This window comes from Moschus berezovskii, chromosome 27 (genome assembly GCF_049115385.1).
Source record: "Moschus berezovskii isolate FMDL1 chromosome 27, NW_MosBer_1.0, whole genome shotgun sequence".
Taxonomy (NCBI): Eukaryota; Metazoa; Chordata; class Mammalia; order Artiodactyla; family Moschidae; genus Moschus; species Moschus berezovskii.
The window spans coordinates 39,028,665-39,055,921 of NC_142486.1; the positions used below are offsets into that span (position 1 = coordinate 39,028,665).

At 48.9% G+C, this 27,257-nt stretch overlaps 1 protein-coding gene across 2 annotated transcripts in view; it reads left to right on the forward strand.

The window, feature by feature from the left end:
• The window catches only part of ADCY9 (adenylate cyclase 9), a 112,126-nt gene that overhangs the window by 61,809 nt on the left and 23,060 nt on the right, over positions 1–27,257 (forward strand). For both annotated transcript variants that reach the window (XM_055409360.2, XM_055409361.2), the window contains exons 3-8: positions 7,649–7,839; positions 17,320–17,424; positions 17,998–18,215; positions 22,691–22,793; positions 25,540–25,748; positions 26,798–26,957. In XM_055409360.2, the coding sequence (XP_055265335.1) occupies positions 7,649–7,839; positions 17,320–17,424; positions 17,998–18,215; positions 22,691–22,793; positions 25,540–25,748; positions 26,798–26,957 (986 nt within the window). The remainder of the gene's footprint in view (positions 1–7,648; positions 7,840–17,319; positions 17,425–17,997; positions 18,216–22,690; positions 22,794–25,539; positions 25,749–26,797; positions 26,958–27,257) is intronic.

A 27,257-nucleotide genomic window follows, 5' to 3' on the forward strand; every position in this document is an offset into this window, starting at 1 on the left:
AGATTTCAGTTATATACTATGGTATTGTCAGCTGTTGTCACCATAGTTTACATTAGCTCCTCAAACTGTATTTCTGTGTTTTTAACATAGTGGTTTAGCTGTTAGTTTCGTGTTCGATTCATTGTGACTCCACAGACTGTAGCCCACCAGGCTGTCTCTGTTCATGGGATTTCCCAGGCGGGAAACTGGAGTGGGTTGCCATTTCCTTCTCTGGAGGATCTTCCCAACCCAGAGGTTTAACCTGTGTCTCCTGCATTGGCAGGTGGATTCCTTACCACTGAGCTACCCAGAAAGCCCATTTTTTGGTGTTGTTGGGAATAACACATTTTTCTTTCTTGTGACGCCAGCTGCTCTTCATGCCTCCTCTTGTCCAGGCACTCAGCTGTGGGGTTTTGGGCCAGCACCTCTATAGAGTAGGGACTTGCTTGCTGGGGTGTCTTTCCCTGCTCCCCAGGAAGCCTGAGCCCCTGGCCTTCTGCCTGGGTCTGCCCCGCCCTTAGACGAGGGGTCTTGTCAAGGTTCATCCACGCTTCTTGGGCGTGAGAGGCTGTTTCCTGCAGCTCCAGGCCACATTTTTATGTAAGTCGCATCTCTGCATGTCCATGTGCCCCCTGCACTGTCCCTTGACCTCTTCTCACATGTGGGCACTTACTACTCCCTGCCCTGGTTTCACTTTCAGTTTGCCCCTGGGAGAGCCTACAGCATAGCTGTGATTTTCTTGAGGCGGGAATTATAGTGGGAGGCTAGCATGGAGAAGGAACCCCCGGCCAGTGACCCCCTACCCCGTGGAGCGGTGTGCTCTTGACCTCTCTTCTGTTGCCTGGCAATACTTTTCAGGTTATCAAGAACAGACCACACAAGCACAGCTGAGAAAGATCTAAGAAAGGAAGACCACCTCTAGTGCTTAAGTGAAATTAGAGAAGCCAGAGATGTCAAAGACCATATTGCTTCCTGATCAGGAAGTAGAGATTGGGGTTTCCCAGTTCTGGGCTTGTGCAAGTCTGCCTCTGGCAAGAAAATGCCATCTGGGAAACCGTTTCTGGCGGCATTCCAGCTGGTACGCAAAACACTCATCGAAAGAGAGAAAACTTTGATGTGACCTGAAAACTGGTTGACTTGGAAAGTGAGGACACTCACAGCAGGCGTGTGACTGTGCTGAAAGTGTGATCTGGGAGCCTGCCAGAACCTGCATAAACATTCCCACGAAGGAACAGGTGGTGATGGCCCCGCGCTGTCGCTCCTAGGAAAGGCTCATCAGGAGTGGGAAGAACTGTGGGGTTTTGTTTTTGCATAAGATGAAGTCTCCAGGTGGGGAAGGGTGAAGCTGTCAGCATTGCCTTCAGTCCCAGCTGTGGATGCTCCCAGGAAGTGTCTCAGTGGTGGCTCCCCTGCCTCTGCAGATGAAGGTCCTGGTGGGTGAGAGGGGAGCGGCAGTGCTGGGGGGCTGGCAAAGCCCTGCCGTCTGCCACGGCGTGGCGAGGCTATAGCCCTGCTGCTCAGGCAGGCTTGCTGTGCAGCATGGTGAGCACTTGTCATCTGGGGGGTGTTGCGTCGGTGATCTAGGAAGACAACCCGGATGTCAGCCCAGCTCTTCTGGACTAGCTTGTAGCAGTGAGTGTTACACATTTGCTGATTCGTGGAGATATCTCGTGAAGGTCAAACTTCTGTTGTGTTTTGTTTAATCTCTCCCAGACTTCTGAACTCTTGCCATGTTGAATTTTTAGTTCTTCAAGGCTGTTTAGCCTTATTCTTATTTATATGTTTTTCCATCCAAGCTCTACTGTGTTATCTGCTTCTAAGCCTTTCTTTGTAATATTTTTCTTTCACCTGCTACTGCCCGCTCCTTTACCTTGAATTCCCAAGGACAGTGTATTTCTTACTGGCTTTTTTTTTTTTCATTTCTCCTTCAAATCTCAGGACTGTTCCATCTTAATGTTTGTGTAGTTTTTGTTTTATAAAAAAGAAGCAGCCTTATTGAGGTGTAAGTAACATACTGTAGAGTTCACACTTCCAAAGTATACAGGTCAGTGGTTTTTAGAGTGTTCTCAGTTGTGCAACCGTCACCACCATCTGACTTTAGAATATTTTCATCATTTCCCCCAAAAGGAACCCTGGCCCATTAACAGTCATTCCCCATTGCTCAACCTCCAGACCTCTGGCCACCACTAGGCTACTTTCTGTGGAGTTGCCCGTTATGGACACTTCACATCAGTGGGGTTATGTCAGATGTGGCCTTTTGTGTCTGGCTTCTTTCACTTAGTGTCCTGTAGCTTTATTTCCATTTCAATATATTCCCCTTTTGGGGTTTTATTTTTCAATTATTTAGCTTATTCCCAGATCTTAAATTAAATCTCCTATTTATCTATTTTCTAGAACCTATCTTCCATTGTCTGTATTCTGTGTGCAAATCTGCAACTCTTAAAATTAATTTTTAAACTATTAGTTTAACTATTAAGTTAAAACCTTAAAATTAGCTAGTATTTCTCAGGTCTCCAGGTGGAAGAGTATAGTCTGTGTCTCCTGTAACTGCCTCAGATGTGACCCGAGGTGCTCGCCTATGTCTGATGGCCACGCAGGGTCACCGTTAGGTGAATAACAGTTTATTAGTTGTCAGTTCGTCTTAGTTCCTGACACCTTTCCTTCTAGCTGTCTTGTTCATAGTCTCTCCTGATTGTTAAATTCTGTCGTGTGGAGTATTCCAGAATAGTTATCATAGACCTTCACTTTCCTTTTGTTTTCTAACTGTAAATATGCCTTTTGTCACTGGTGAACCTCCTGCCAGCACAGACTTGACTTCATGTGATTCCTTTTTCTTGTCGGTGGTCACGGTCCGCCCCCTCAACCCCTCACCACCAGCCTCCTGTCCTCCCATTTAACTCTTCATGGGCATTACTACATGCCCTTCCTAGGTCTACTCTGAGTTCCTCTTGAGTGTTCCTGGAGCTGTCCTGAGGGGAAGCACTGACTCCTTTAGTCCTCATTTCAGCCCTGTGAAGTGGGTCATCATTAGGTGACTTGTATTTCCATTTTAGGTCACGGTTTTCGTCTGCACTGTTGCGAACACTGGAGCAGTCCTTTTTCTTATCCATTTCTTTCAACACTCAGCCCAGGTCCCTGCCCTCAGTAGGTTACTCAATAAACATTTTGTTTGCTGGGTAAGTGAATGTGAGAATGAGCCAGTGAATGAAAGAGATGGTCAGTACCTGGCAGACTGTTTCCATAAACAGCCAAATGCTGTCTTTCAAAGACCTCATTTTGTAGCTTTTGAAGACCTGTGGTATTAAACCCTAATTTGGGAGCTTCTTGGAGGTGGACGGAGTGGGTCTTTGAAGGTGGTTACACTGGCCTCTCCCTGCACTGGTTTCCAGCATTGAGCAGGGTAGCACTTCCTCTTGCCAAGTAGGAAAGTTCAGAAGACAGCTCATGGGAACGTGGTCACCAGGTGATTGCCCGGTTACTCACCTTTGGCCGTTACATGTACCCATTCCTGCGAAAAAAAATGGAGGCTGGCACAGGGGGCATCAGCCACAGGAGCAGGTATGGGGCAAGTGTGTGCACATGTGTGTTCTTGTAAGAGTTTGTGGGTTGGGCTAAAGGTGTAGTCAAGAGCAAGCCATGTAGGCACAGTGCCCATCACTTCACTTTTTAAGAAGAGGGTAAGTTTGACCCACAGCCATTTACTATCTTGAGAACTTGTGATTTATTGTCAAGTGTTGTGACAATCAGGATGAATCACCTCCTTGCAATTAATTAATTGTTTCATGTAGGAGTAGAGAGGGCTTAGGCCCATCCACGATGTTTTGATGTTAACAAGATGGAAAATACTTTCTTTTCCCCCACCAAAACTTTTGGTCTTCTTAAGCAGAAGCAATAGATAGTTATGAAATATCTTTAATTTTGTAGGCCCTGGTTACTTGGTAGATTAAGGTTGAACACTTTTAGTCTTTAATTTCTGTGTTGACTGACTGCAGTTTAGTTTAAATAATGCTCGTGCTACTTGGTCATCACAGACCTAGTTAGGAGGAAAAACTTGTTACAAAGTGAAGTGAGTTTTTAGACTGGTTGTGAATTAGCCCAAACCCGTGGCCTCCCCTTAAATTTATTGTTTTAAGCTCCCAGGCGTCTGCTGTGTCACACCTCTAACTTCCAAGGTCACACCTCCAAGCATTCTTTCCTTCTGATTAGTCTCCTCTTTTCTTTCGGGTTGACACTCATGTCCTTGGTTCTTGGATTGGGATATCGGTCTCCAGAGCAAAAGTCCTGCAGAAAAAGACCCAAATAAAGAGGTCAGAATCTTCTTTCTTTTCCAAAGTGAACTTTGACACTCACTCAAATTACACTCAGCTCACAAAAACTAGACATGAGTTGTGTGCAAGGCTTAAGTTTTCTCGTCAAAGAATTGATGCTATAGTTAAGGTTGTTGGCCACGTCAGCCCCTTGAGCATGTGCAGCCACAGATGGCACTTCTGCCTGTCGGAAGCTCTGGGTGCCTTTAGCTGCTATGAAATTAAGCCAGTGGAAGACATCCACACTGGTGAGGTTCTAAATCAATTACCAGGAAAAAATATAAGAAATCTTATTAATTGTTCTCCTGTTTACACTGTACGTAAGAAAATAAATAATTTAGCTGCCTTATTTTGATCTTCCGCTCAAAGAGAGCCGTCCTAACGAACTTGGACCCCTGGTTCTCTCTGTGTGGTTACTCATTAAATCCTTATGTCTTATGACCTCTCCTGACTGAAGACTTTAAAGGGGCTGCAGCCCAGTCACCTGGCCCAAGTACCTTCCCTGGGATAGTTCACATCCGGCCTGGCTATATCACACTGTTGCCACTCCAGTTTCAACAGAAGGTTACACTTTAAATTTAAACTTTTCATATTGAAGCATAAATTGAAAATTGCTTAACTTGGTTACCAATTTGGTCACACATCCGTGTGTCTGTCCTTTGGAATACTAGCACTGCTGTGTTACTAATAAAGGTTGGTCACTAGGGGCTCCCCAGAGGAAAATTCAAGTTAGGAGCAAATTCGGAGCAGTTATTGATTTAACAGTTCTCCAAATGCTTTTGTACACAGAAGGAGCGTAAAAAAAGACTCCTAGCGATAAGCCGGCCAAACACACTGGTTGATAATAGTAGCTAATGTTACTGACGTTTTGCCGTGTGCCAGGCGCTGCTGTGAAGGCCACACGTGTGCTAATCATTTAATCCTCAAGTCAGCCCTGTGGGGTGAGTCCTGTTCTCAGTGGGACGCAGAGCCATGAAGAGTCTCACCCCGTTACACGTGTTGGAGGGACGGAGCCTGAAGCCCTGGGCTCCCCTGCCCTTGGAAGCCACGTGCCCTCACCCGTCACACCTGCCTGCCATGAAGCCTTGCCTGCTGCCCCACACTTTGGGGAGCAGGTTTCTGCCCTCCGCCATTGTCTCCCACCTCCCTTGTCTCGACTCCCACCGCACCTACACGTGGCCAGTGTTCCCAGGGCTCCCCAGTTTTTCCTCAGCCTCCTGCCTGCTTCTTCCACCTTCTCCCCATGGCCCCAGCGTGACGGTTCCTGGAGTTGGCCTGCCCAGTGTAGGGCATGGACTCCAGCACCTCTGTGACCACCCCTCTCCCCTACACGTCCTCTGTTCCAGCCACGCGACACTCAACCTTCACCCCCGACTCTGCCTGCTAAACACTCCCTTTCTGGAAGCCACTTCCCTAGTTTTTTTGTCGACACCCATGGCCTGATCATGGCTGCCCCAGTCCCTGGTCCTGGCAGCTCTCACGGGGCTGGCCTCTCTTTATCGTGTCTTCCTCAGCGTGGAGGAGACGTCACCCAGGAGGCCTCCCTGAACCACTGAGTCTTTGCAAGTGGCACCCCGTCCCGCGCCTCCTGGGCCTGGACCCACTGCCGAGGTCCCCCTGCAGGAACCGTCCTGTGTGGGGAGGACCATGGCTGCTGTGTTCACACTTGTCCCCCTCAGCACGATCACAGTGCATCGTAACCAGAGGCTCCTGATACACATTTGCTCGGTGAGTGGCAGCTCGGTAGCCACAATTCAGAGCGAGAACAGCAACAAGCCTCAGGGGTGTGCCCCTCAAGGCAGGCGTCAGAGCTCGTGCTGTGGAGCTGGCGCCGGGCCCTGCATCCCCGGGCAGAGGTATTCTAGTTAACGTTCCCTCTCTAGTTTATGTGCAGTCAGTCAGTACTGTGACTAATCCTATACTTATTTGGGATGTATGTTTTTTTTTGGAAAAAATACATGGAAGTTCAGGACCTCAGGTTAAGAGTGAGCATTTAACACTCTCCTTGGAGTCAGTCAGTATCTAAAATTATTTATCTCAGTCTTTGGATTCCCACCTCTGAGTTGGCTGCACCCCTGGGTGTCTTTAGGTGTCCTCGACAGATTCTCAGAATAGTTGACTTAAAAACATACATGAAAAAAAAGTACACCATTCAGTATTTTACACGGAGGGGGAGAGAGAGAGAAAGGTGAAATGGCGAGATGGTTTAACTCTAAATGATTAAGGATTATTGAGGAAGTAGTCCCAGGGTCATTTGATTAATTTTAGAGTATTTATTAAATATGAATTGATTGTGAGAAACTATGGATTCAGAAGTGTAGACACTGGCTACCTCTTGATTGAGTCTCTCCATGATGGCTTTTCTTTACCGCCTTCTGCTGCAGCTTAAACTCTTTAAGATGGGAACCCTGCTTTGTTCTGATTTTACTCTCTGTGTACAGCATACACCAGGCCTAAAATAAATATTTATTGAATAAATCACATTGTCACTCCCTTTCATAAATTCACAGTCTGGGTCAAATTCCAGTAAGGACTAACAATGGATTTCTTTCAGTCAGGCTTGTTTCTTTTGCAGAAAGCCCTTGGGTTCCATCTGGAAAAGCTGTTCCTTGTTACCTTCCCAGCAGATAGTCCTGCACACCCAGAGCAGGGCCCACCACCCATCACAGCCGCTTCCCGGGGGAGTGTATACTGCTACCGCAGCCTTTAGTGGGCATTGTAAAGTTATAGGCTAAGTGTCCACTTAACCAGCTTTTTTCATTTGTTTTAAATGGGGATTTGGTGAGAGAATAAAATTCACATAGACGGCAGCTTGACATATGCTGATGTTCCTGCCATGAATGTCCAGATCCCATAGAAACTTAATGAATGTGAATCGAGGGAGGGCTGAGTTCCCCGATGGCGCACATCCTGGGTGGTTGGCAGTCCCTGATGTAGGTAACGTGGTCTGTAATGACCCTCACGTCTAGAGTGGCCAATGTGAAGAGCAACGATATAGATAGAAATAAACCCCAGAATTTCAGAGGGTCCACCATCAGTGTGCTCTGCCGCTGGCAGAAAGAGGCCACAAGACCCTTCCAAGGAGGGACTCTTAACCCCCATTTCAGCCCCAGAATGTGACACGAGCTGCCACCACTCAGAGGAAACACAGCTGGAAGACACAGTGTGTCCTGGAGGCGGGTGTTCTCCGTGAGGCTGTGCATCACTGGGAAGCTCACGGGTGCAGTAGTAAAAATGTGACCTTTTCTCATTTTCACTTTACTCTCAACTTTCCAGGAGAGTGTCCCGCGTAGAGAGCAAGACGGAGCTGCGTTTCGACCACCGCTGGTGTCACCTGTGCTGACTGTAATTTTTATCCATAGGTTTGAAGACATACCTGATAGCGGGTCAGAGAGCGAAGGAGTCTCACTGCGGCTGTTCAGAGGCCTTACTTTCTGGCTTTGAGGTCCTTGACTGCTCGCGGGTGTCCTCAGGCCCTAGGGGACAGGGGACAGCATCGCCAGGGAGTGTCAGTGACTTGGCGCAGACTGTCAAAACCTTTGATAACCTTAAGGTTAGTTTTTTTTTTTTTTCCTACTTCTAAAACATGATATTAATTCTGCAGTAGAACATGTGAAATAATAAGCAGACTTCAGGTCTGTGGCAGAGACTTGGAATGCCCTTTCATGTTTTTTTTTTTAACATTTTAAAATTTAGTATAAGGTTAGCAGCATTTTGCATTTTTAATATCTTTGCTTTTATGATATTTTATGCACCACCATTTTCTTTTTACACATAGACTTGCTTCTAACTTGAGTTACTGTTTTCTTTCTCAATGAGCTACGATGTCTTGGGGGGGAATTTCTGAAAGCTCACGAAACGTGATGATAGTCAAGGTGATTCTCTCAGTGTCTTGCTTTGAGGCCTAGTTCATATCTTATTTCAGAGACTACTTTCTCAACTACTCATACGTCTCCTGAAATCCAGTGTTTTATATAATTATTTTAAGTTTTGTTGGTGTGGGTAAAGCCTGTGCTGTATAACTCACTGGAAGAGTGCAGGCTCGCCAAGAACATTCTAATCGTTCATCAGTGGGATAGAGATTGCCTGATGGTTGCATGGCTGCACCCATTGCTGTCCTAACAAAACATCAAGGAATTAACACAGTGGGCCCTGCGCCTGCAGCATCACTCTAATTAATATGTGAGTCGTTCCTCTGTTGAGGTAGTTCCCCCACTGCACTGATACCTTTTGTTTATTTTTGCAGTTTACATATTTGCTGTTCTCTCTCTTTTTTACTAAAGAGACAGTTAAAACCTTTTCACTTCACTGTTGTGTGCTCTCAAATAACACTGTGACTTGTGGTCAGGATGATGGCCTGCCAGTGTGGCTGTGACCCGGCACGTTCCCGCGTGTCCTCATCCATTAACACAGCTGAAAGCTAGCGGTCTTGGTGTTTCGTGGTGTGGCAGTCTCCAGCTTATTTCACTGTGTTGGACTCCATGGTGCCTCTCCTCCAGGCACCATGTGTGGTTCCCATGTTCAGGTTTGTGGACCACACATGCATCATTTTCATCGTGTGCTTTGTTTCCTCAGTGCAGGGTTTCTCAGTCTCGACACCACTGGTGTCTGCTTCAGCCTCGACTCCATCGACACTCTGGGTGGAGAACTCTTTGTGACGGGGGTGTCCTGTGCCCTGTGTGATGCTAAGCAGCCTCCCTGGCCTCCCTCTACTGGGTGCCAGGAGCATGCCCTCCTCCCAGGGTGGCGCCCCGGTCTCTAGGCCTAGCCCCGTGTCCCCAGTGGGAGGGGAGGGCACAGTCACACCTGCTGAGGGGTGGGTGGTAGCCCCCTCCTCCCCACACTCTCAGGCAGGTGTGTGGGTGTGGCCGAGATTTCTGCAGTGCCTGCACACGTTGGTGCCAGCTCCTTTGCCTGGCTGCTGTCTTACAGGAGTCAGAGAGATGAACCCCCTCCTACCCCACCCCGCGGTTCAGAGGCCAGCTCCAAGCACAGGCCAGGCCGGGAGAGCAGGGAGGGGACAGCAACGTGGCCTCCAGGTCCAGCCTTCTTACCGGGGGAGAGAGCGTCTCCTCAGGCTGCCAGCCGGGCTGCAGTCAAGTAGGGAAACAGCTCGAGCCAGAGGCGAACGCTTCGTTGCATTTGTGCGCCACCTCAGATGATGTGCGCATGTGTGTCTGTGAGGCGGGGCCCCCGTGGCCCTCACCGCGCCACGTGCCGGTGGCGTTAGGACAGCAGTTCTGCACTCATTTGCCTCGCGAAGGTATTCTGTCCTCCCGACAACATTTCTTGTTCTAGTTATAAATCTACTTATATACTTAGGTATTTTGGGTCTGGTTAGGCAAAAACAATTTAGCGTACTCTGTTGCCATGTGTAAGTTTTCAAGATAATCTTGTGATCCCTGAAGGATCTCTGTGCCCCTTCCTGGAGGGGATGATGAGAGCATATGAAGTGTCCTCTCAGATTAGTTTTGGGAGAATAACAGGACATCCCCATCCTGAGATGAGAACACCCTGAAGGTTGCATTCCTAGATTCACGGAGTGGAAGGAGCAGGAGGAGACAGGAGGCCTGGTCTCCATGCCAGGATATGCCACTCAGGGTCCCACCTCACAGCCCTGCTGTGGGCCCTGATTCCTGGGCGTCAGCTGGGCCAGGGCATGCAACTGAGACTCATATGCTCTGGGGACCTGAGTGAGTCCCTGTGAACTGTCATCCCAGACTTGAAAGGCAGAAAACTGAGGTCTGCTGTAAAGAATACATAGATTATAATCTGACAGGCAAGGTCTCCCCTCCGGTAGGAGTCTTTGAATAAGGCACAAGTGCACCAGCACTCACTGGGCCCAGGTCTCTCAGAGGATTCCTCCTATGAGCGGGCAGTGCCTCACCTGGGTCCCTGGCCTGTCGCCTGTGCCATCCACACTACCATGAGCTTTTCTAATTCGCTGGGTCACAGACAAGTTCCTCCCCACCCTTTCCCAAGATCTGCAGACTCTGTCTGTCAACAGGCTTCTTTCCCTTGGTTGCTGCTACCACGCTGGTCATCAAGAGTTGGCTTCCGTGGGCATTTCTATCTCCCTATATCCCCCTGACCCCTGCTCAGCACGGGAAACCCTGCCCAGCTAAAGGGGCCTGTTACAGAGAGGGTTTCCCCAAGTAGGTTCCCTTGAGCAGTAGTTTCTCAGGATGGCATAGGTGTCAAGTATGGAAAAAGTGTTCTGCAGTCAAGTCAGTGTGGGTTAAGTGACACTGGAAGTGTCTCTTTGCTCTAGGCCTTCAGAGCTTTAGCACAGTAACGTGCATGGGTAGGTCTCCAGAGAGCGAAGTGGCATGCAGAGTTCTCTGGCCTCTTCACCACAGATTTCTTCTTTCAAGCTGCACCTTTTGGAGGCCTGCTTGTCTAGTGGAAGGAGTTCTATAACCAAGCCCAAGGACTCCTGTATCTGCAGCAGAGTCAGGGTTTATTTGCAGGTGCCACGCATTACGGTGGGAGACGAGCCTCAGACCCATTCCCGCTTGGTCTTTGAGTTTAAGAGGGAAGACTAGTGAAGCTGGAGTTAGTCATCGTGTTGTGGCATTTCTTAATTGTGGTTTCAGGAGTCAGGATGGCTCTGGTTCATGATTCTCTGGCCTGGGGTCCCTGGTGACCTATGCTTGGGGTCTGTGGCTCATCTTGCCCTGGAAAAAGCAACCTGACGGTGACGCCAACAGCAGCAATTCAACGCGCTAATGATGCTGTCGGCAACACTGTCTTAGTCTCCTGACAGTGGCTGAGGCATGTTCAGTTAGCCCAGCGTTGAGGTCAGAGGGCACAGGAAGGGGAATAAGGTTTTGGATAGAGAGACTGATCATAAACTCAGCAGGGGAACTCGGTGTTAGAGTGACTCAGCTGCAGTTTCAAGAACGAACCGAGGACTTAGAGGAAAGGGGTTGTAAACTCTTGGGGAGTGAATCCACGCGTTTGGTCCTGTCACACCTCTCTCCTGTGATGCGCCTGCTTCCTTGTCCCCACAGACTCCCCTCTTCCTGTCGCCATGCAGCCCCCTTAGTTTCCTGTGATTCCTCCAGCCAGTAACGCCACCTCCCTGTCTCTGCAGTCTAGCTCAGTTAGTCTGTACCACCTGGTTGTAACACACGCAACCTGAAATATGTGCTTTCATTTCTTATGCACCTTCCTGTGAGCTCTTTGCATGCAGGGCCCATGTATTACATAACTCCAGTTTCTCCTGAGTGCTTAGCACAGTGCCTGGCATAAAGTAGAGAAGTACAGCTTCCTTTTGGCTTTTTTAACTTTTTAATGATGCACAGAGACCTGTAACTCTGCAGAGCTAGACTGAGGGCTGCACTGGAAGCCTAGGCAGAACTGAACAGAGCCAAGGTGAATGCCTGCAAAGCTCTTGTTTTCTGCTCCTGTCACTCGTACCCATGTGTCTGTAAGTTATCACCCAGATCACAGCTGGAGAATTGCCACCTGATATTTCATAAAATAGTCTGAGTACAGTGATGACCTACTAAGAAACAGTAGTGGTATCAGAGGTCAAGGGCTTCAGCCCTGAGGTTTTAGGTCAGAGGAAACCCTTCACACCCAGGCCTTGGCTTCTTAAATGACTAGCTGTGAGCAATGCTGCTCAGGAAGGTCCTGGCATCCCATATTGTAGGGAAGGGGTTCCCCTAGAGCACTAGCACTCACCCGCTGAGCCCCATGAGCTGTGAGAACATCTTACGTTGCCTCTGAAAGGCCTCCCCAAGAGGCACCTGCTTGGCTGATCTTCGTGCATTTGTCTCAGTCCCTTATTCAGAACCCAGGGCGTGTGCTCATAGGACCTTTCTCCCTGTTTGCCGTTGGTAATGAGGCTAGTGGTGTGGATTTGCCCACATAGGGGCGATTCGGAGAGGACCTGTTCCAGCTCATAAGGGTTATAGTATGCTTATATGGCTCTCGTGGTAAAGAATCTGTCTGCCTTTGCAGGAGAGGCAAGAGATATGGGTTCAATCCCTGGGTCAGGAACATCCCTGGAGGAGACCATGGCAACCCAATCCAGTATACTTGCCTGGAGAATCCCATGGAGAGAGGAGCCTGGTGGGCTATGGTCCATAGGGTCGCACAGTCGAACATGACTTAGCATGCAAACACACACCTGGGACCAGTCTGCTGTTTCAGTTGCTGTGGCTTTTTAAATGACTCTAAGCAAATGATCACCTCTTTTATCTCCTTGTTATTTATATGTGAAATTATTATGAATAGGCTCAATCCAGTTTGAGGATTTGAGGGCCTTTTATTTCATTGTATCAGTAGATGGAAAAAGTGATAGACTTTTCTCTTTCTCTGTGTGTGTGTGTAGTTTGTGCATGAGTGCTCAGTCATGTCTGACTCTGTGCAACCCCATGGGCTATAGCCTGCCAGGCTCCTCTGTCTATGGGATTTTCAAGGCAAGAATACTGGAGTGGGTACCATTTCCTCCTCCAGTGGATCTTCCTGACCCAAGGATCAAACTCACGTCAGTTTAGACATTAAGTATTTATTGTAAATAGTTGTCTGAGTTAATTGGCAGTGATAGTTGCACAATTCTGTGACTATACTAAAGACTATTGAATTATATACCTTAGATGGTGAGTTGGATAGTTACAATGTGAATTGTACCTCCATGAAGCTGCTGTACAAATAAGTAAATAGTAATCTGAATGCTGGCTCTGAAATGTGAATGCAAAGTAAATTTTGTTTTTTTTTAAAGGACTTTTCAAGTTGCGTCTATAGTTTTAGTCATGTGCATGTTTCCTTCAATTAGGAGGAAGCACATCACGTATAAATCGATAGCTCTTCCTTGTAGAAGAACTCCAGCTAATATATTATAAAAAGAATGAGAGAAAGAAAATCAGCTTTAGAGCATCATAGTAATAATTGCTTCAGGCAAGATCCATTGGTGAGTTCTAACAAAAGTGGATAAAAGTTTAGGGACAAACAGGACCTTTGCATAGCCTCCAAGCATCTCCCCTCAGGTAGTTATTCATTTTCAAGGGAAGGATATTGAGGGAGTTCCCTGGTGACCTAGTGGTTATGGCTCTGCACTTTCACTGCCCTGGTCCAGGTTCGGTCCCTGGTCAGGGAACTGAGATCGTCCAAGCTGTGCAGCTCAGCCAATAAATAAACAAATAAAGGGAAGAAGACTAACTTGGCAGTGGAAAACCTAGCAGAGCCCACCTTCAATGACGGTTAGCATCACGATGCATGAAACCAACCGTGTTGCATGCCCCTACCACCGCATGTTATGTGCAGAGAGGAGTGCATCACCTCTGTGGGATTCTTCCCGCAAACCCCAGACCTCCATCAGCGTCTCAGAAAACAGTAGATAAATCAAGGTCAAGGGCCAGGACTCATCAAAAGCGTCCCAGACTGGAGGAGACTAAATGTGCATGGGATCCTGGAACAGGGAAAGAACATCTGAATGAAAACTGCATCAGGGACTTCCCTGGTTGCCCAGTGGTCAGGACTCCACGGCTGGTGCCACAGGTTCGATCCCTGGTTGGGGAACAAAGATCCCACATGCCACGTGCCATGGCCAAAATAAAGAAATAAAGTAAAATATATACAGTGAAAGCAAATCTGTTGCAAACAGTGGAATGAATCTGGACAAATCAGTAATTTTTAAAAATCTGCAGCATGGTTAATAGTATGGTGCCAGTGTTAAGCTCTTGGTTTTGATAACTGGACCACGGTTCATGTAAGATACTAACTTTCGGTGAAGCTGGGGTTTTTGTACGGGACTCTCTGAATTGTCTTTCCTACTCTGTTTAAGTCTAAAAGTGTTTCAAAGTAAAACATGAAGTATACAGTTATAAAATATTATGTTTGTATTGATTTGTTATAAACATAGTTATTGTTGGGAAGGTTAGTCCAGCTCATGTCATTGGTATCATCAGGTAGTAGAGTATTGCACATGTAGGGCATTTCCCCAAATACCAAATATTTTGGAACTGTATCACAGCACAGTGACACTCTTCTTGCCTTATCAGCCTCGGTCATTAAACTCAGTGGTCGTTTTGGGCTCAGAAACCCGAGGAGGTTTCCCGGGTTCTGCACTCCAGGACTTGGAGGTTTTGCGCCTGGTTCTTACAGATGTGTGTTTCGTTTGTTTGTTACTTTGCCTCCAGTATTTGCAGGCTGTCCGCTTGCTGTTCTTACCGCTCCTGGATGCCTTTCATTTTCTGTAATAATTACTGCTTCTGTCTTCCTCTAATATTCGGCTTCTACTTTTCTCTAGGATTTTGTTAACAGCAGTCATCCATTGGGGAGTGTGCATGCCTGTGCCGACCCACTGGCCCTCCCATGGCAGGTTGCAGCCTGGGCAGCCTCTGCCCCACATGGCAGGTGGCCCCTGTTCACCCAGAGATGTCACATGTGTGGTTGGGGTCTGCACCTGTGACTCTGGGCCGGTCCCTTCTCTCTGTGCCTCAGTGCCCTCGGGTGGGAAATGGGCCGATCGCAGTGTTACCCAGATGCTTGTGAGGACTCAGCACAGGCCCCTGTGGGTCATGCATGTTCTTGCTGCGTGCGTGCTCCTGTCTGCCACGTTCTACCTGTGTCTCGAGTTTAGGAGGCAAGGGACACTTCTCCTGGTCCTAGGAGGCTTGCTGAGACTGAGCAGGCAAAGCAGGACTTTCCTCATGTTTCCTCCTTGATTCTCAGAAGAGAGGTCTCCCTGTCCCCCTCCCCTTCCCCGACAGCTGTTGGGTTAGAGCTGGTTTTATCTTGTGAAGAGAAGTAGCCTTGAAGAAAAAACTATCTTATAGCTCCGTGCCATACATTCTAAAGAGAGTATAAGGTGTGTGTGTTGAAATGTGAAATGTGTTAAAGACAAAACAGAGGCACCCGAGTGTGTTAGAGAAATAGTTACAACCTTCCCTCCAGAGCTCTCGTCCTGATGGGGCTGGCCGAGGGGTAATCTGGGAAGATGCAGAGCTTGCTCCTGGCCGTCTCCACGGAAGCTTGGGTTTCCTGGGCAACAGCCAGCACACTGCTCTGTGTGAACAGTCCCTTGTCCTGGGGACCGCTGGTCTTGGTGAAGCTTCCCTTGGTGCCACTTAAAGGAGCCAGGAGGTGGCTATAACTGCCTGGGTCACTTCAGGAGAACGAGGCAGAGGAGATCAAAGTGCCAGGATTATTCTTGGGTCCCCTTTGTGCCAGGAAAAGAGGCAGAAAGAGGCTGCTGCGTGGTGGTCAGGGGTCAGGAGCCCCATGGCCTGACCCCCACTGTGGCCAGTCACTTCTGCCTTGCAGCAGTGACAGGAGGATTAACAGAGATCAGGCACACGAGACCACGGGTGTCGCATGGATAAGGACCTGACGGTGCATTGGCATGTCCTAGGCACTGAGGTATCTCCATGTCTTGGCAGCTGCTGTCATTAGAACAGTGGCTTTGACCCACTGCGCCTGCAGGGAGGATGCCCTGCATGTCAGCTGCTCAATTCAGGCATGCCCCCAGAGCCCCCAGCAAGGGCTTTTTGGGGTCAGAGATGCCGGCAGCTGCTCAAGGGGAGAGACAGGCCTTTAATGATCTAGCAAACATTTCACAGAGGGTATTTGTGTGCCTGACAAAGCCCAGTGTGTAGGGTGTTTTAATCCAATTAAAACAAAGCTGGCAAATAGTTTAAGTTGCTGTGTGTCTAGGGGGCAGGGGATCAAACCCACCCACTGTTACCTGGTGAGACCCTCATGGAGCACAAGGGGCTTCCCCCAGAGATCAAGGGAATGTCGAGATATGAGAACATCTCCATCAGGGCAGACATATTTCTCCAAGGTTTCTGTTTCATTTGTTTTAAACTTAGAATCAATACAGTTTCCCCCAGAAAAGAAAAAGGATTTGAACTCTGGTTTGTGAGAAACGAAATCCCTGCCCTTTCTATTTGGTTGGCCAAAAAGTTCATTTGGGTTTTTCTGCACGATGGTATGAAAATCTGAACAAACTATTTGGCCAACACAATACTATCGCAGCCGGTACTTGTTTAAAAATTGAAGTGTAGTTGTTGTACAATCTGATATAAGTTGTGCATGCTGAGCCTCTCCAGCCATGTCCGACTCTGTGACCCTGTGGACTGCAGCTTGTCAGTCTCCTCTGTCCATGGGATTCCTCAGGCAAGAATTATAGGTACACAATATAGCGGTTGACATTTTTAAAGGTTATCTTCTCTCTGTGGTATCAATACTATGCCCGGCAGTGTTGGGTCTTTTCGAGGTCAACTAATTCCTGCAAATGTGTGAGAAGGGCTGGGTCTGTAAGCTCGTCCCTCTGCTTTACAAGAACAGCCCACCTTCCCAGGGAGCTTGAGAACCTTCACTTAGGGTTCGAGTGTGGGTTAGCGGCTAGTTTAACAGGAGCTTTATTGAGATATAATTCACATACAATAAAATTCACCCTTGTAGAGCATCTAATTCAGTGGTTTTTAGTATGTTCATGAAGTTGTACAGCCATCACCACAGTCAATTTTAGAACATTTTCATTCCCCTGAAAAGGAACCCCACACCCATTCCAGTCACTCTGCATCCCCTTACGCCTCTCATTCCTGTGAACCACTAGTCTCCCTTCCGTCTCTGTGGAGTCCCCTTTTCCGGACATTTTATACGGATGGAGCCCTACAATACGTGGCCTCTTGTGTCTGGCTGCTTTCACTGAGAGAGTTTTCCAGGTTCATGCGTTTTGTCGTGTGTATCAGGGCTTTACCCTTTGGAGAGCTGAATAATGTTTTGTTCTATGGACATCCCCCATTCCATTGATCCACTCACCCACTGATGGACATTTGAGTTGTTTCTGCTAAAGAGTAGCTGCTGTTAGGGTGCATTCCCGTACAGGCCTCTGTGTGGATGTGTGTCCATTTTCATGCTGCCTGTTCCTTTGTAACTTATCCTGAGCCGTTTGGTAAACTCTCCATTGGGTTGTGCCCTTCTTGAGTGACAGACTGCAACAGCAGCGGACTCATCTGAGTCACATAGTGAGGTTGTGTTGTCCGAGTGAGCTCTGCGCTCTGTGCTCTTCTTGTAGACCTGCCCATCGTGCGGAATCACGTTCACTTCCAAATCAGAAGCTGGTGCAGAAGGCGGAGCGGTTCAGAACGGTTGTCAGGAGGAGCCCAAGAACAGCGCCAAGGTACCGGCTCTCAGTCCTGGTCCCTGCCAGCTCCTCTCTCCATGTGCCCACCAGAAGGGACATCCTGTCGGGTCAGCTTCTCAGTTCTGAGGGTAACTCCTCCTGGGTGACATCACTGCATACCTTCTAGTGCTCTGGGTTTTGGACAGATGTATAAAGAGCAGGATGGGTGCTGACCTGTGGGACTCCCTGACGGCAGTGAGACCTGAGGACGCGTGGCTGAGGGGAGTTTGGAGGCTCTGTGGGGCTGGAAGCTGTGCTCAGTGGCTGGTGGAAGGTGGATGTTGAGGGGAAGAGGGGCATCCTCAGGGTGAGAGAGGAGAAACTCCAGAGCCTCAGTCTGCCCCAACCTCCTTACTGGCCCTCCCTGTGATACCACTGTCCTGGTCGCCCAGGGGAGTCGGGGGAGTAGGGGGAAGTAGACAGTTGCTCGGGTTAGAGCAGAGACCCAGAGGTGCAGGTTGCGGCGTGTGGGGCACAGTCCGGGGGCCTCTGGTGTGTCTGCATCGGGGGGACGGTGCTACTGTGGCCCATGCGCCAGCCTTTGCGTTTGCCCCTCTTGTCCTGATGCAGGCCTCCGGAGGATCCAGCTCCAAAACGCAAAATGGACTTCTGAGCCCTCCCCCAGAGGAGAAGCTCACCAACAGTCAGACCTCTCTGTGTGAGATCTTACAGGAGAAGGGCAGGTGGGCAGGCGTGAGCCTGGATCAGTCGGCTCTCCTTCCGCTAAGGTTCAAGAATATCCGGGAGAAAACGGATGCCCACTTTGTCGATGTTATCAAGGAAGACAGGTAAGAGGCAGCCAAGATTTGCAGGTAAAAGCCCCATCCCGCTGCCGCACCCGCTGCTGCTTTCTGAGTCCCCTTGCCCCACCATGTGTTTGCCCTCCAATGTCAGTGTGTTAATAATTTGAAACTTACAGAATGAATAACACAGAGGATTCCCTTTATTCCCTTTATACCCAGTTTACCAGTGTTAAACATTTTACTGTGCTTGTTTCATCCTCTTTTCTCTCCCTGTGAAAGTTATATGGATTTTTTTTTCTAAACCATTTGCAATACGTTGGACGCATTGTGCTCTCTACCCCTTAAAACTGTAAAAACTGTATTTCTTGAGAACAGGGGTGTTCTCGTATATGATCATAGTTACAGGCTGCAGTTCCTGCTCCAGTTTTGTCGGGTGGCACCCTGCATCCCCGACAGCATGTCCTCTCCTCAGGTCTGGGACCCGGTCCAGGATCTTGTGCTGTGTTACATGGTTGTCAGGCTTCTTCCATCTTCAAACCTGGGGGCAGTTCCTCAGCCATCCTTCATCTTCCAAGACGTTGACGTTTTTGAAGCATGCAGGCCAGGCTCTGGAGTTGGATTTGTGTGATGTTCCCTCAGGATTCTGTCTGGGCTGTGGGTGTGTCCACACCCAATGGAGGGGACTTGTATTCTCTGGCCCCGGAGGCCCAAGGCACCCCTATGATGACCTTCGTCGGGCAGTGAGATTGATCAGCTGGGCGAGTGTTGCAGCTTCTGCAGTCTGTGCTTGCTGTTTTCTCCCTGTGACTAGTCAGCCGCCCACAGGATCACGTAGAGATCCTGCTCCTCATCACACTTCACTGTCTCCTCTCCACTTGCCTGTAAAATAGTCCTTACTGTGCTGGTCAGCACGGCGACTGTCCTGCTTCAGCACTGATGGCATGTTCACCACTTAACACTTGGCATTCTGCAGTGAACAGCCTCTCCCCACTTACCACTTAATCTCTCCATATATGGACATAGAAATCCATGTAAACCCGCATGGAGTCCTGTTTTACTTAACAGGGCATCATTGATCACTGTCCTTAAGAGTGTGATGCCCTAGTTATCCTGAATCTGGCCACAGGAAGCCCCCATTCAGGCTGGCTCTTGCATCCTTTTGACATACCTCTTTCATTTGTTTTGAGCCATTTCTTACTTTCCAGCACAACAGCTCATTTTATATTTTCCCTGCCCCAACACAGGCATCAGCTATTTCTCCAAAGAGCCCTGGCTCCTTTTAGTGAAAAATGATACTTAGATATGTTAGTTATTAATGTTTGATTGATTGTCTTTGTAATCAAAGGCATACACTCACTATGTGACTTCATTCCTTTTACATTCATCAGAACTTGTTCTGTGATTTCTGCATGTGATCGGTTCTGGTGAACATACCATACACACTTAAAAAGAATGAATACTCTGCATTCTCAGGATATTGCGATCCATAAACATCAATTAGATTCAGGTGGTTGGCAGCAGTGTTCAGATCATGTGTCTCTCTACTGAAAATGTGGGCTGTTTCTCTATAAATTATTGAGATAATTGATAAGATTATTATTTCTATCAACTATTGAGATAATAAATAATCTCCAGCTATGGTTATGGAATTGTCTGTATCTATCTCACAGAATTGTCTCTGTCTCTGTCTCTTTGTTTCAAGTGTTTTGAAGCTCTTTTTTAGGTACATACACACTTGTGAGTGTTATATATTCCTGGTAATTAATCCTTTTATTATTTTGAAGTGTCCGTCTTTGTGCCTAGTAATACTCTGTCTTGAAGACTGCTTTGTCTGATATTAACAGTCACTCTAGCTACCGTTTGCATGCTGTATCATTTTCCATTAAAAAAAATTAAAACCTGGGTCTTTATATTTTAAATACATCTCCTGCGGGTCTTGCTTTCTAAATCACTCTGACGATATCTGCCTTTTTATTATATTTTAATATATTTTCTTTTTAGCCATACCTCTTTGCATTATTTTTCTTTTAGTGGTTGCTCTAGGCAGTCTTATATTTTTGTAGTCTTCCTATCATTAATATTGTATCATTTCACTTTAAATGTAGAAATCTTATATCAGTATAGGTCCATTACCTCTCCTGTCATCCCTTATGTTACGGTTTTCACACGTTACGTATATATACATTATAAACAACAACCTCCAATTCCAACCTCTTGGTAACCTCAGGTTGGTCTTTTTTGATTGCTTTTTGTTGAGGAGGGACCATGTTTTCCTGTTTCCTTGCTTGTCTAGTAATTTTGGTTTATGTTGTGCACATTATATACAAAACTCTCCATTCTGTTACATTCCTTTGAAGAATATCAACTTTTTGTTTGTTTCAGCAGCCAGATAACTGATCTGAACTCAAATGCCAAACTCTGTCTCCCCTGAGGTGGTCAGCAGCTGTTCTTTTTGCCTTTATTAGGCTGCTTGGAATTGGCTGCACACATGTGCATTTCAAGGGTCTGCCAGAGATGGGAGCAGAGCCTGTGTGCAGAATGTAGGGCTCTTCTCTGGTCCTCTCCCTCTGGGATGTGCAACCTCATTTTCCATCTGTGGGCATGCTGAACTCTCTCTCCTGGTTTCCAAGTCAGTGAGACTGGAGCTTTCCTACCTGAGTTGTAGGCATCCTACACATGGTGCTGACTAGTGGCTCTCTGCAGATGAAAAACCCCACAAATTCAACTTCTTCCAAGCATAGCTCCATTTTCTTACTGCTTCAGGCCAATCGCCAGTGCTTTCCAGTTGTTTTTACATTTTGTTCAGGGTTTACCTTGTGACTCAGATGGTTAAGAATCTGCCTGTAATCTAGGAGACTCAGGTTCAATTCCTGGGTCAGGAAGATCCCCTGGAGAAGGAAATGGCAACCCACTCCCGAATTCTTGCCTGGAAATCCCATAGACAGAGGAGCCTGGTGGGCTAGAGTCCATAGGGTTGTCAAGAATTGGACATGACTGACTGACTAACACTTCAGGGTGTGTGGTCTCTATCTGAGAAAGGATTGATCCAACATGAGCTCATCCCTGTTCTCAGAAGTGGGACAGCCCAGTATTCATCTCAAATGAGCAGCACAGCTTACAGTGTGGATCCTTCCTCTTGACTCTTTGCAATCCCATAGACTATACAGTCCATGGAATTCTCCAGGCCAGAATACTGGAGTGTAGCCATTCCCTTCTCCCGGGGATCTTCCCAACCCAGGGATTGAACCCAGGTCTCTTGCAGTTCAGGCAGATTCTTTACCAGCTGAGCCACCAGGGGCAGGAGACCCGGGTTCGATTCCTGGATTGGGAAGATCCCCTGGAGAAGGGAAAGGCTACCTGCTCCAGTATTCTGGCCTAGAAAATTTCATGGACTGTATAGTCCATGGGGTTGCAAAGAGTCAGACACGACTGAGCAACTTTCACTTTGCCTCTTGACTGCAGAAAGAAAGCCATTACGTTTCCTTCTTGTAGCTGCTTTGTTGTGTTTCCCTCTGTCCACACTCACCAAGTGAAAGGGGAGATGGGGGGTGGTCAACATTTGGGGGTGGAATTTTTTTCTCTTCTGAACCTGAGAGCCAGTAAGGAATCTCATACTTACCACCAGGAGTCCACTCTGAGCATGGAAAGAAGGAAGTACAGGGACCCTTACTGTGTGTTGGGTGCCTGATAGGTACTTCATGTATTTTATCTGCTTTAATAATTCTGGTAGTTACTGTGTGAAGCAGAGAGACATCCCACAGCTATATTTTCGTTTTAAAATTATATTAACATCTCCTTAGATTTATAGTAATTTATCTGCAGGATAAAAAGGATATGACTATTTGCTGCTGCTAAGTCGCTTCAGTCATGTCCAACTCTGCTAGCCATCCGTAAAAGAATGAGAGAGCCACATAAAGGAGGCTTGATTTCTCTGCTATTAAAATCATTGAGCATTATCATTTTTCAGGTTTCACACGCAATCTGCATATGTGACAACAGCTCCAAAATTACACTGACTGTAAACACAATTTTGTGATAACAACCTGTTAGCAGTGACGGTGGTAATTACTGTCAGTGCTCTGAGTGACAGGACAGCCGGTTCTGAATTATGTGTGCAAGGAAGCCTCCGAATCAACATAAGCACGATCCATGCAGGGACCTGCTGGTCCTTCAGAGGGGAGCATTTCATGGAACAAAAAGAGCTGCTGCCTCCTTCTAATTCTGGATGCCAGAAGATGTTTTCAAAAGCACAGTTCTAATGCTGTGTGTTATATTTATGGTGAATGGGCATTCTTTCATGGAGGTGCAGCCTGAAATGGGATTCTGTGTAGAAGCATGAAGGACTTTCCAGAGAGTTCTAAAGGGGTGGTTGAGCAACGTCTATTGTGCAGTGACTTTCAGGTACAGCCTTTGTGACACGTGCCACAAACGGCATCTCTGTAGCTAACAGTGATCCTCTGATAGAATAAATGTGACGATTGTGCTGCACATTGATTGACTGCATTTATCATCTCTTCTAGCCTGATGAAAGACTACTTTTTTAAGCCACCCATTAACCAGTTCAGCTTGAACTTCCTGGATCCGGAGCTTGAGCGGGCCTACAGGACCAGCTATCAAGAAGAGGTGTGTGTTTCCTCATAATTTTACTTAAGACATGCCAGTTTTACTCAGTAGTTCTGTCTTGTGCTTGGGCAGCCTTTTTTCGTTTTCCTGAGCAACAGGAAATTGAAGGCTCATTTTGATCTCCCACAGTCTGTACATAAGCCCTGAATTGTACGTAAGCCCTGAATTTCATCTGTATGTGAATTTATAACCACAAGGGAGAAAACCCTAAATCTGTCTACAGCAACTCAGCTTGTCACCTCTTGGTCTCCTTTCCCTTCAGCTGGTGGGTGCCCAGGCTCCCCGGCCATGCTCCAGCCCCTGGAGGCCTAGTATGGGGAGGGGGGCTCCAGCCCCACCTGTTCTGTTCTCCATCAGGACTTTTCTCCCTGTTCCCTGTCGGCTTTCTTCCCACGGAGATGGGACACGAGTCAGAGGCCTACCACCTCGCTGGGCTTTCCCAGATGCTTCAGGGATGAGCTCCCTTCCACTGCCCTCCCCTGCCTTAATTCCTTCTGTCCTGTAGCTCTGAGCCCAAACGTCACTTCCTCCAAGAAACAGTCCCTGACTGCAGACTGGATCCCCCCCATTACACCATATCTTCACAGCTGGAATCCAGTTTTGAAACCTCTTCTTGTGGGGCTGTTGACTCATATGCCTCCCTCCCTGGACTCTCAGCTTGGGGAGGCAGGAGTCCATCCCTTATTCTCTACTCTACGTGGTGTCCAGTCCCCAAACCTGCAAGTGCTTGGCGGGGCTTGATGGGAGCGATGGACAGATGCAGGACCCTAGAGCCTGGTTTGAGTTACAAGCAGCCAGCCCCCTGCAGTCTTCCCAGACTTAACCTGGCTTAGTGTTACAAGGTCAAAAACACATACCCTCCCAGCCCAGAGCCAAAAGGATTTCTCCTTCGGCTTCCGTTTGTTCATCCAGAGGATCACCCCTTAGTGTCTGTTGCATCCAGGGCCCGACCAGGTCTGAAAGTCCTGGTGAACCAGACAGGGAGGGTCATGCCTGTGGAGTTGGGTTTCATGAGCCTCTTAGGACCTGAATACCTGTGAACACCCCAGTCGGGGCTCCTCATGTGGACTTTCGAGTCAGTTGATTGATGCCTAGAGAGCAGAACATCATCTCATTTAGTCCACACAGCAGCCTTTCAAGCAAGTTTACGATAATCCCATTTTGCCAAAAGAAAGCCAAGGCCAGGGAAGTTTGAGAGGCTGAGACCCCATCGCTAGAGTGGAACACTCCCCAACCCCGGTGCTGGGTGTAGAGCCTCCCTAGCAGCAGGCCTGGGCTACCCACCCTTCTCATCACCAGTTGCTCCCTGAGCATCCTGCTCCTGGGACTGAGGTGGAGAGATGACAGATGCTCTTGGGGAAGCAGTAACCTGGCAGAAGTCAGAACCCAGACCCCAGGGTCCTGAAAGGCCCTCAGAGCACACTGACCCCAGGTTGAGGGCCTAGAGGGAGCCCATGTTAGTGGGAGGGCTGGCAACTAACCCAGTGAAGGAATGTTGCAGAGAGGGGCCAGCAGCTACAAATCTTGGAGATGAGATGGAGCCTGGGTACCTCCAGGGATCTGGGGGTGCTTCCATCTGGCAGATGGGGTGGAGGTGGCAGGTGGGCAGCTTCCTGCACAGTGGACATTATGCCAAAGGCCAGGGGAGCTGGGAAGGAATCCAGAGCAGGGGGTGGCACCATCAGACTGTGCTGTGTAAAGATCACATGGCAGAGCCATAGAAGGTGACGGGAGTGGATGAGCCTGTAGTCTAGGGTGCAGGTGGGGTGCTGCCCCTGAAACTATGGGCAGTGGCAAGGAGGGGAGGGTTGCAGGAGCAGCGGAAGGCTCCAGGCTGTCCCCACTTAGGCCCCCACTGCACCCAGTGTTTTCCCAGTGAAGCATCACCATCTCCCATAAGGTGTCGGTCCAGAGTTCATCCTTGTTCCCAGATAAGGAAACGAGGCCCAGGGACAGTGGGTGACGTGGTCAAGGCACTGGAGCCCTGGCCAGGCTCCTCCTCGCCTGTGTGACATCGGGTGGCCCCTCGCCTTGGCCTCTGACCTGTGCCCCAAGACGAGGAGCATTTCCTCCTCAAGAATTGTGTGAGCGTGGAGTGAGGCTGGTCCCCGCGAGGGTCCACCTGGTGCTTGGGGGGCCTCTCTCTCGGACTCTGGCTTTGCCATCATTTTCCCCCTTTGCTGTGATTCCCTAGTACCCTGTCCACGTTTCTTTGTCACATTGACCACACCACCATCTCAGACCCTCGTCTGCCCACCATTAGGCTGTGAGCCCCCCAGGGGCAATGTTTCCCACCTGTCCGTCCCACCTGCACCCCGTGCAGACCCAGGCCTAGAGCAGACTCCTGCCATCACTGTTACTGCTGACCTGCTGCTGCTCTAGCCCCGCCTTCTGCTTCTGTCATGAAGCCCCGAGTCTGGGACCTGGCTTCTAGCGTGTGACTTTCTTGTCAACAGCATATTTCGGGCTCAGTGTGTCACACACCTGTGAGAATTTACTGGTTTGTATTCAGCTGCTCTGTGACCATGGACAAATTTCTGCACTTCTCTGTGCCTCAGTTTCCTCACTGTTGGGCAGGGGTTAGTAGTAGGGAGACAGCTGTGTGAAGCATTTCTCGCCCTGCACCTGGTCTGTGGGAGGCAAGTGCTCAGCAGACATCCACTGTTTTCCTCCTGGATCGCCTTCCTCCAGGTGGGTACATCTAGCAGTGTCTGTTAACATTCCCTTACCGCCACCTCCCGAACAGGTTATAAAGAATTCTCCCGTGAAGACTTTTGCCAGTGCCACCTTCAGCTCCCTCCTGGATGTGTTTCTGTCGACAACTGTGTTTCTGATTCTCTCCATCACCTGCTTCCTGAAGTACGGGGCCGCCTCCACGCCGCCCCCGCCGGCCGCCCTGGCAGTCTTCGGAGCGGCCCTGCTGCTGGAGATCCTGTCCCTCGTGGTCTCCGTCAGGTAAAGGCTCACCTGCGGGCGCCTCTGCAGCTGTTAGCCTTCAGCTCCCTCTGCTGGTGTAACTGCCAGCCGGCTCCATGAGTGCATTTCTGGACTCTTCTCTTCCCTGGCCCAGCCCTGCTTCACAGGCTCCTCCCTAGCGAACCCCTCAGCACAGGGGGTCCCCCTCCTTACGTTGCAGGTCAGTGTCCTCTGCGGCCTCAACGCCACCAGTTAAGTCCCTTGAGCTCCCAAACCAGACACTTAGAAAGTGTGAAGATAAGGGGTAAGAAAGCAGGGCAGAGAGAGAGAAGAGGAGGTGTGCAGGGTGGGGCCTCTCCTGGATGCAAGAGTGAAGCCCTAAACCCCCAGAGGAAGCGCAGGCCCAAGTCCATGGTCTCGGGTCATGCAGTGGTTTCTTTGAGGTGACACGGAAACACAAGCAACCAAAGAAAACATAGCTAAGTTGGACTTCATTAGAATCTAAAACTTTCATGTTTCAAAGAAGACCATCATCACTTTTCAACCCCAAGTGAAAGAGAACATACAGAACGGAAGAGTATTTGCGGTCGTGTCCATAACAAGGGTCTAAGGTGTGAGCTCAGCCTGCCTTCAGGCTCAGCCCCAGCCCCAGGAGCTCACAGTGATTCTACCTGTGCTGTCACTGCCCCAGGCCCACCCCTTCCTCCAGCCCTGCTGCTCTCTGCAGGACGGCCCCCACTGGGGATCAGAGAGAAACAGGGAGACTGGCCCTGACCTGGAGCTTCTGTTCCTCCCCAGCATCCCAGGACACAATCTGGCCCTGAAGCTTCCAGTGTATGACCCCTCCCCTCCGTGCTCACCTCCAGCCTCCCCCGAGACCCCTTCAGCTCTTTGCCAAAGGGTTTCGCTGCCTTGCCCACAGCAAGCCCTGCTCTGGGGCCTGCCTCCTTCTGTGTCTCAGCTCCAAGCTTGTCGCCAAGCTGCTGGGGACCCACTCCCAAACTAGCTGTGCCCTGTGCGGGCCTGCCCTCGGCTGGGGGGCACTGAAAAGACCCAAACCCTGATTTTCCTTTCTCCCCGCTCCCCAGGATGGTGTTCTTCCTGGAGGACGTGATGGCGTGCACCAAGCGCCTGCTGGAGTGGATAGCCGGCTGGCTCCCGCGCCATTTCATCGGGGCCATCCTGGTGTCCCTCCCCGCCCTGGCGGTGTATTCACACGTCACCTCTGAATTTGAGACAAACATACACGTAAGTAGAGTCTTAGTGATTTTGTGTCCAGGTTCCTCTGGGCTTACGGATCACTTTTTTTTTTTTTAAATATGTCTGCTGGCTTGGGACAGGAATTTAAACACAGAGGCCCATACCCTATCAGTCCTCTGAACTTGTCTTTTTAAAAGACTTGCCTAGGACAGAGGAGCAAGCCAGGAGGTTAGACCAGGGCCTGCCTGGGGAGAGTGCCCCGTGGGGCTGGGTCCTCTCCCACCCCCTGAGTGTCGCCAAATCCCAAGTCAGTTATTTCCTTACACGTTTTATGGGGAAGCATCTGTC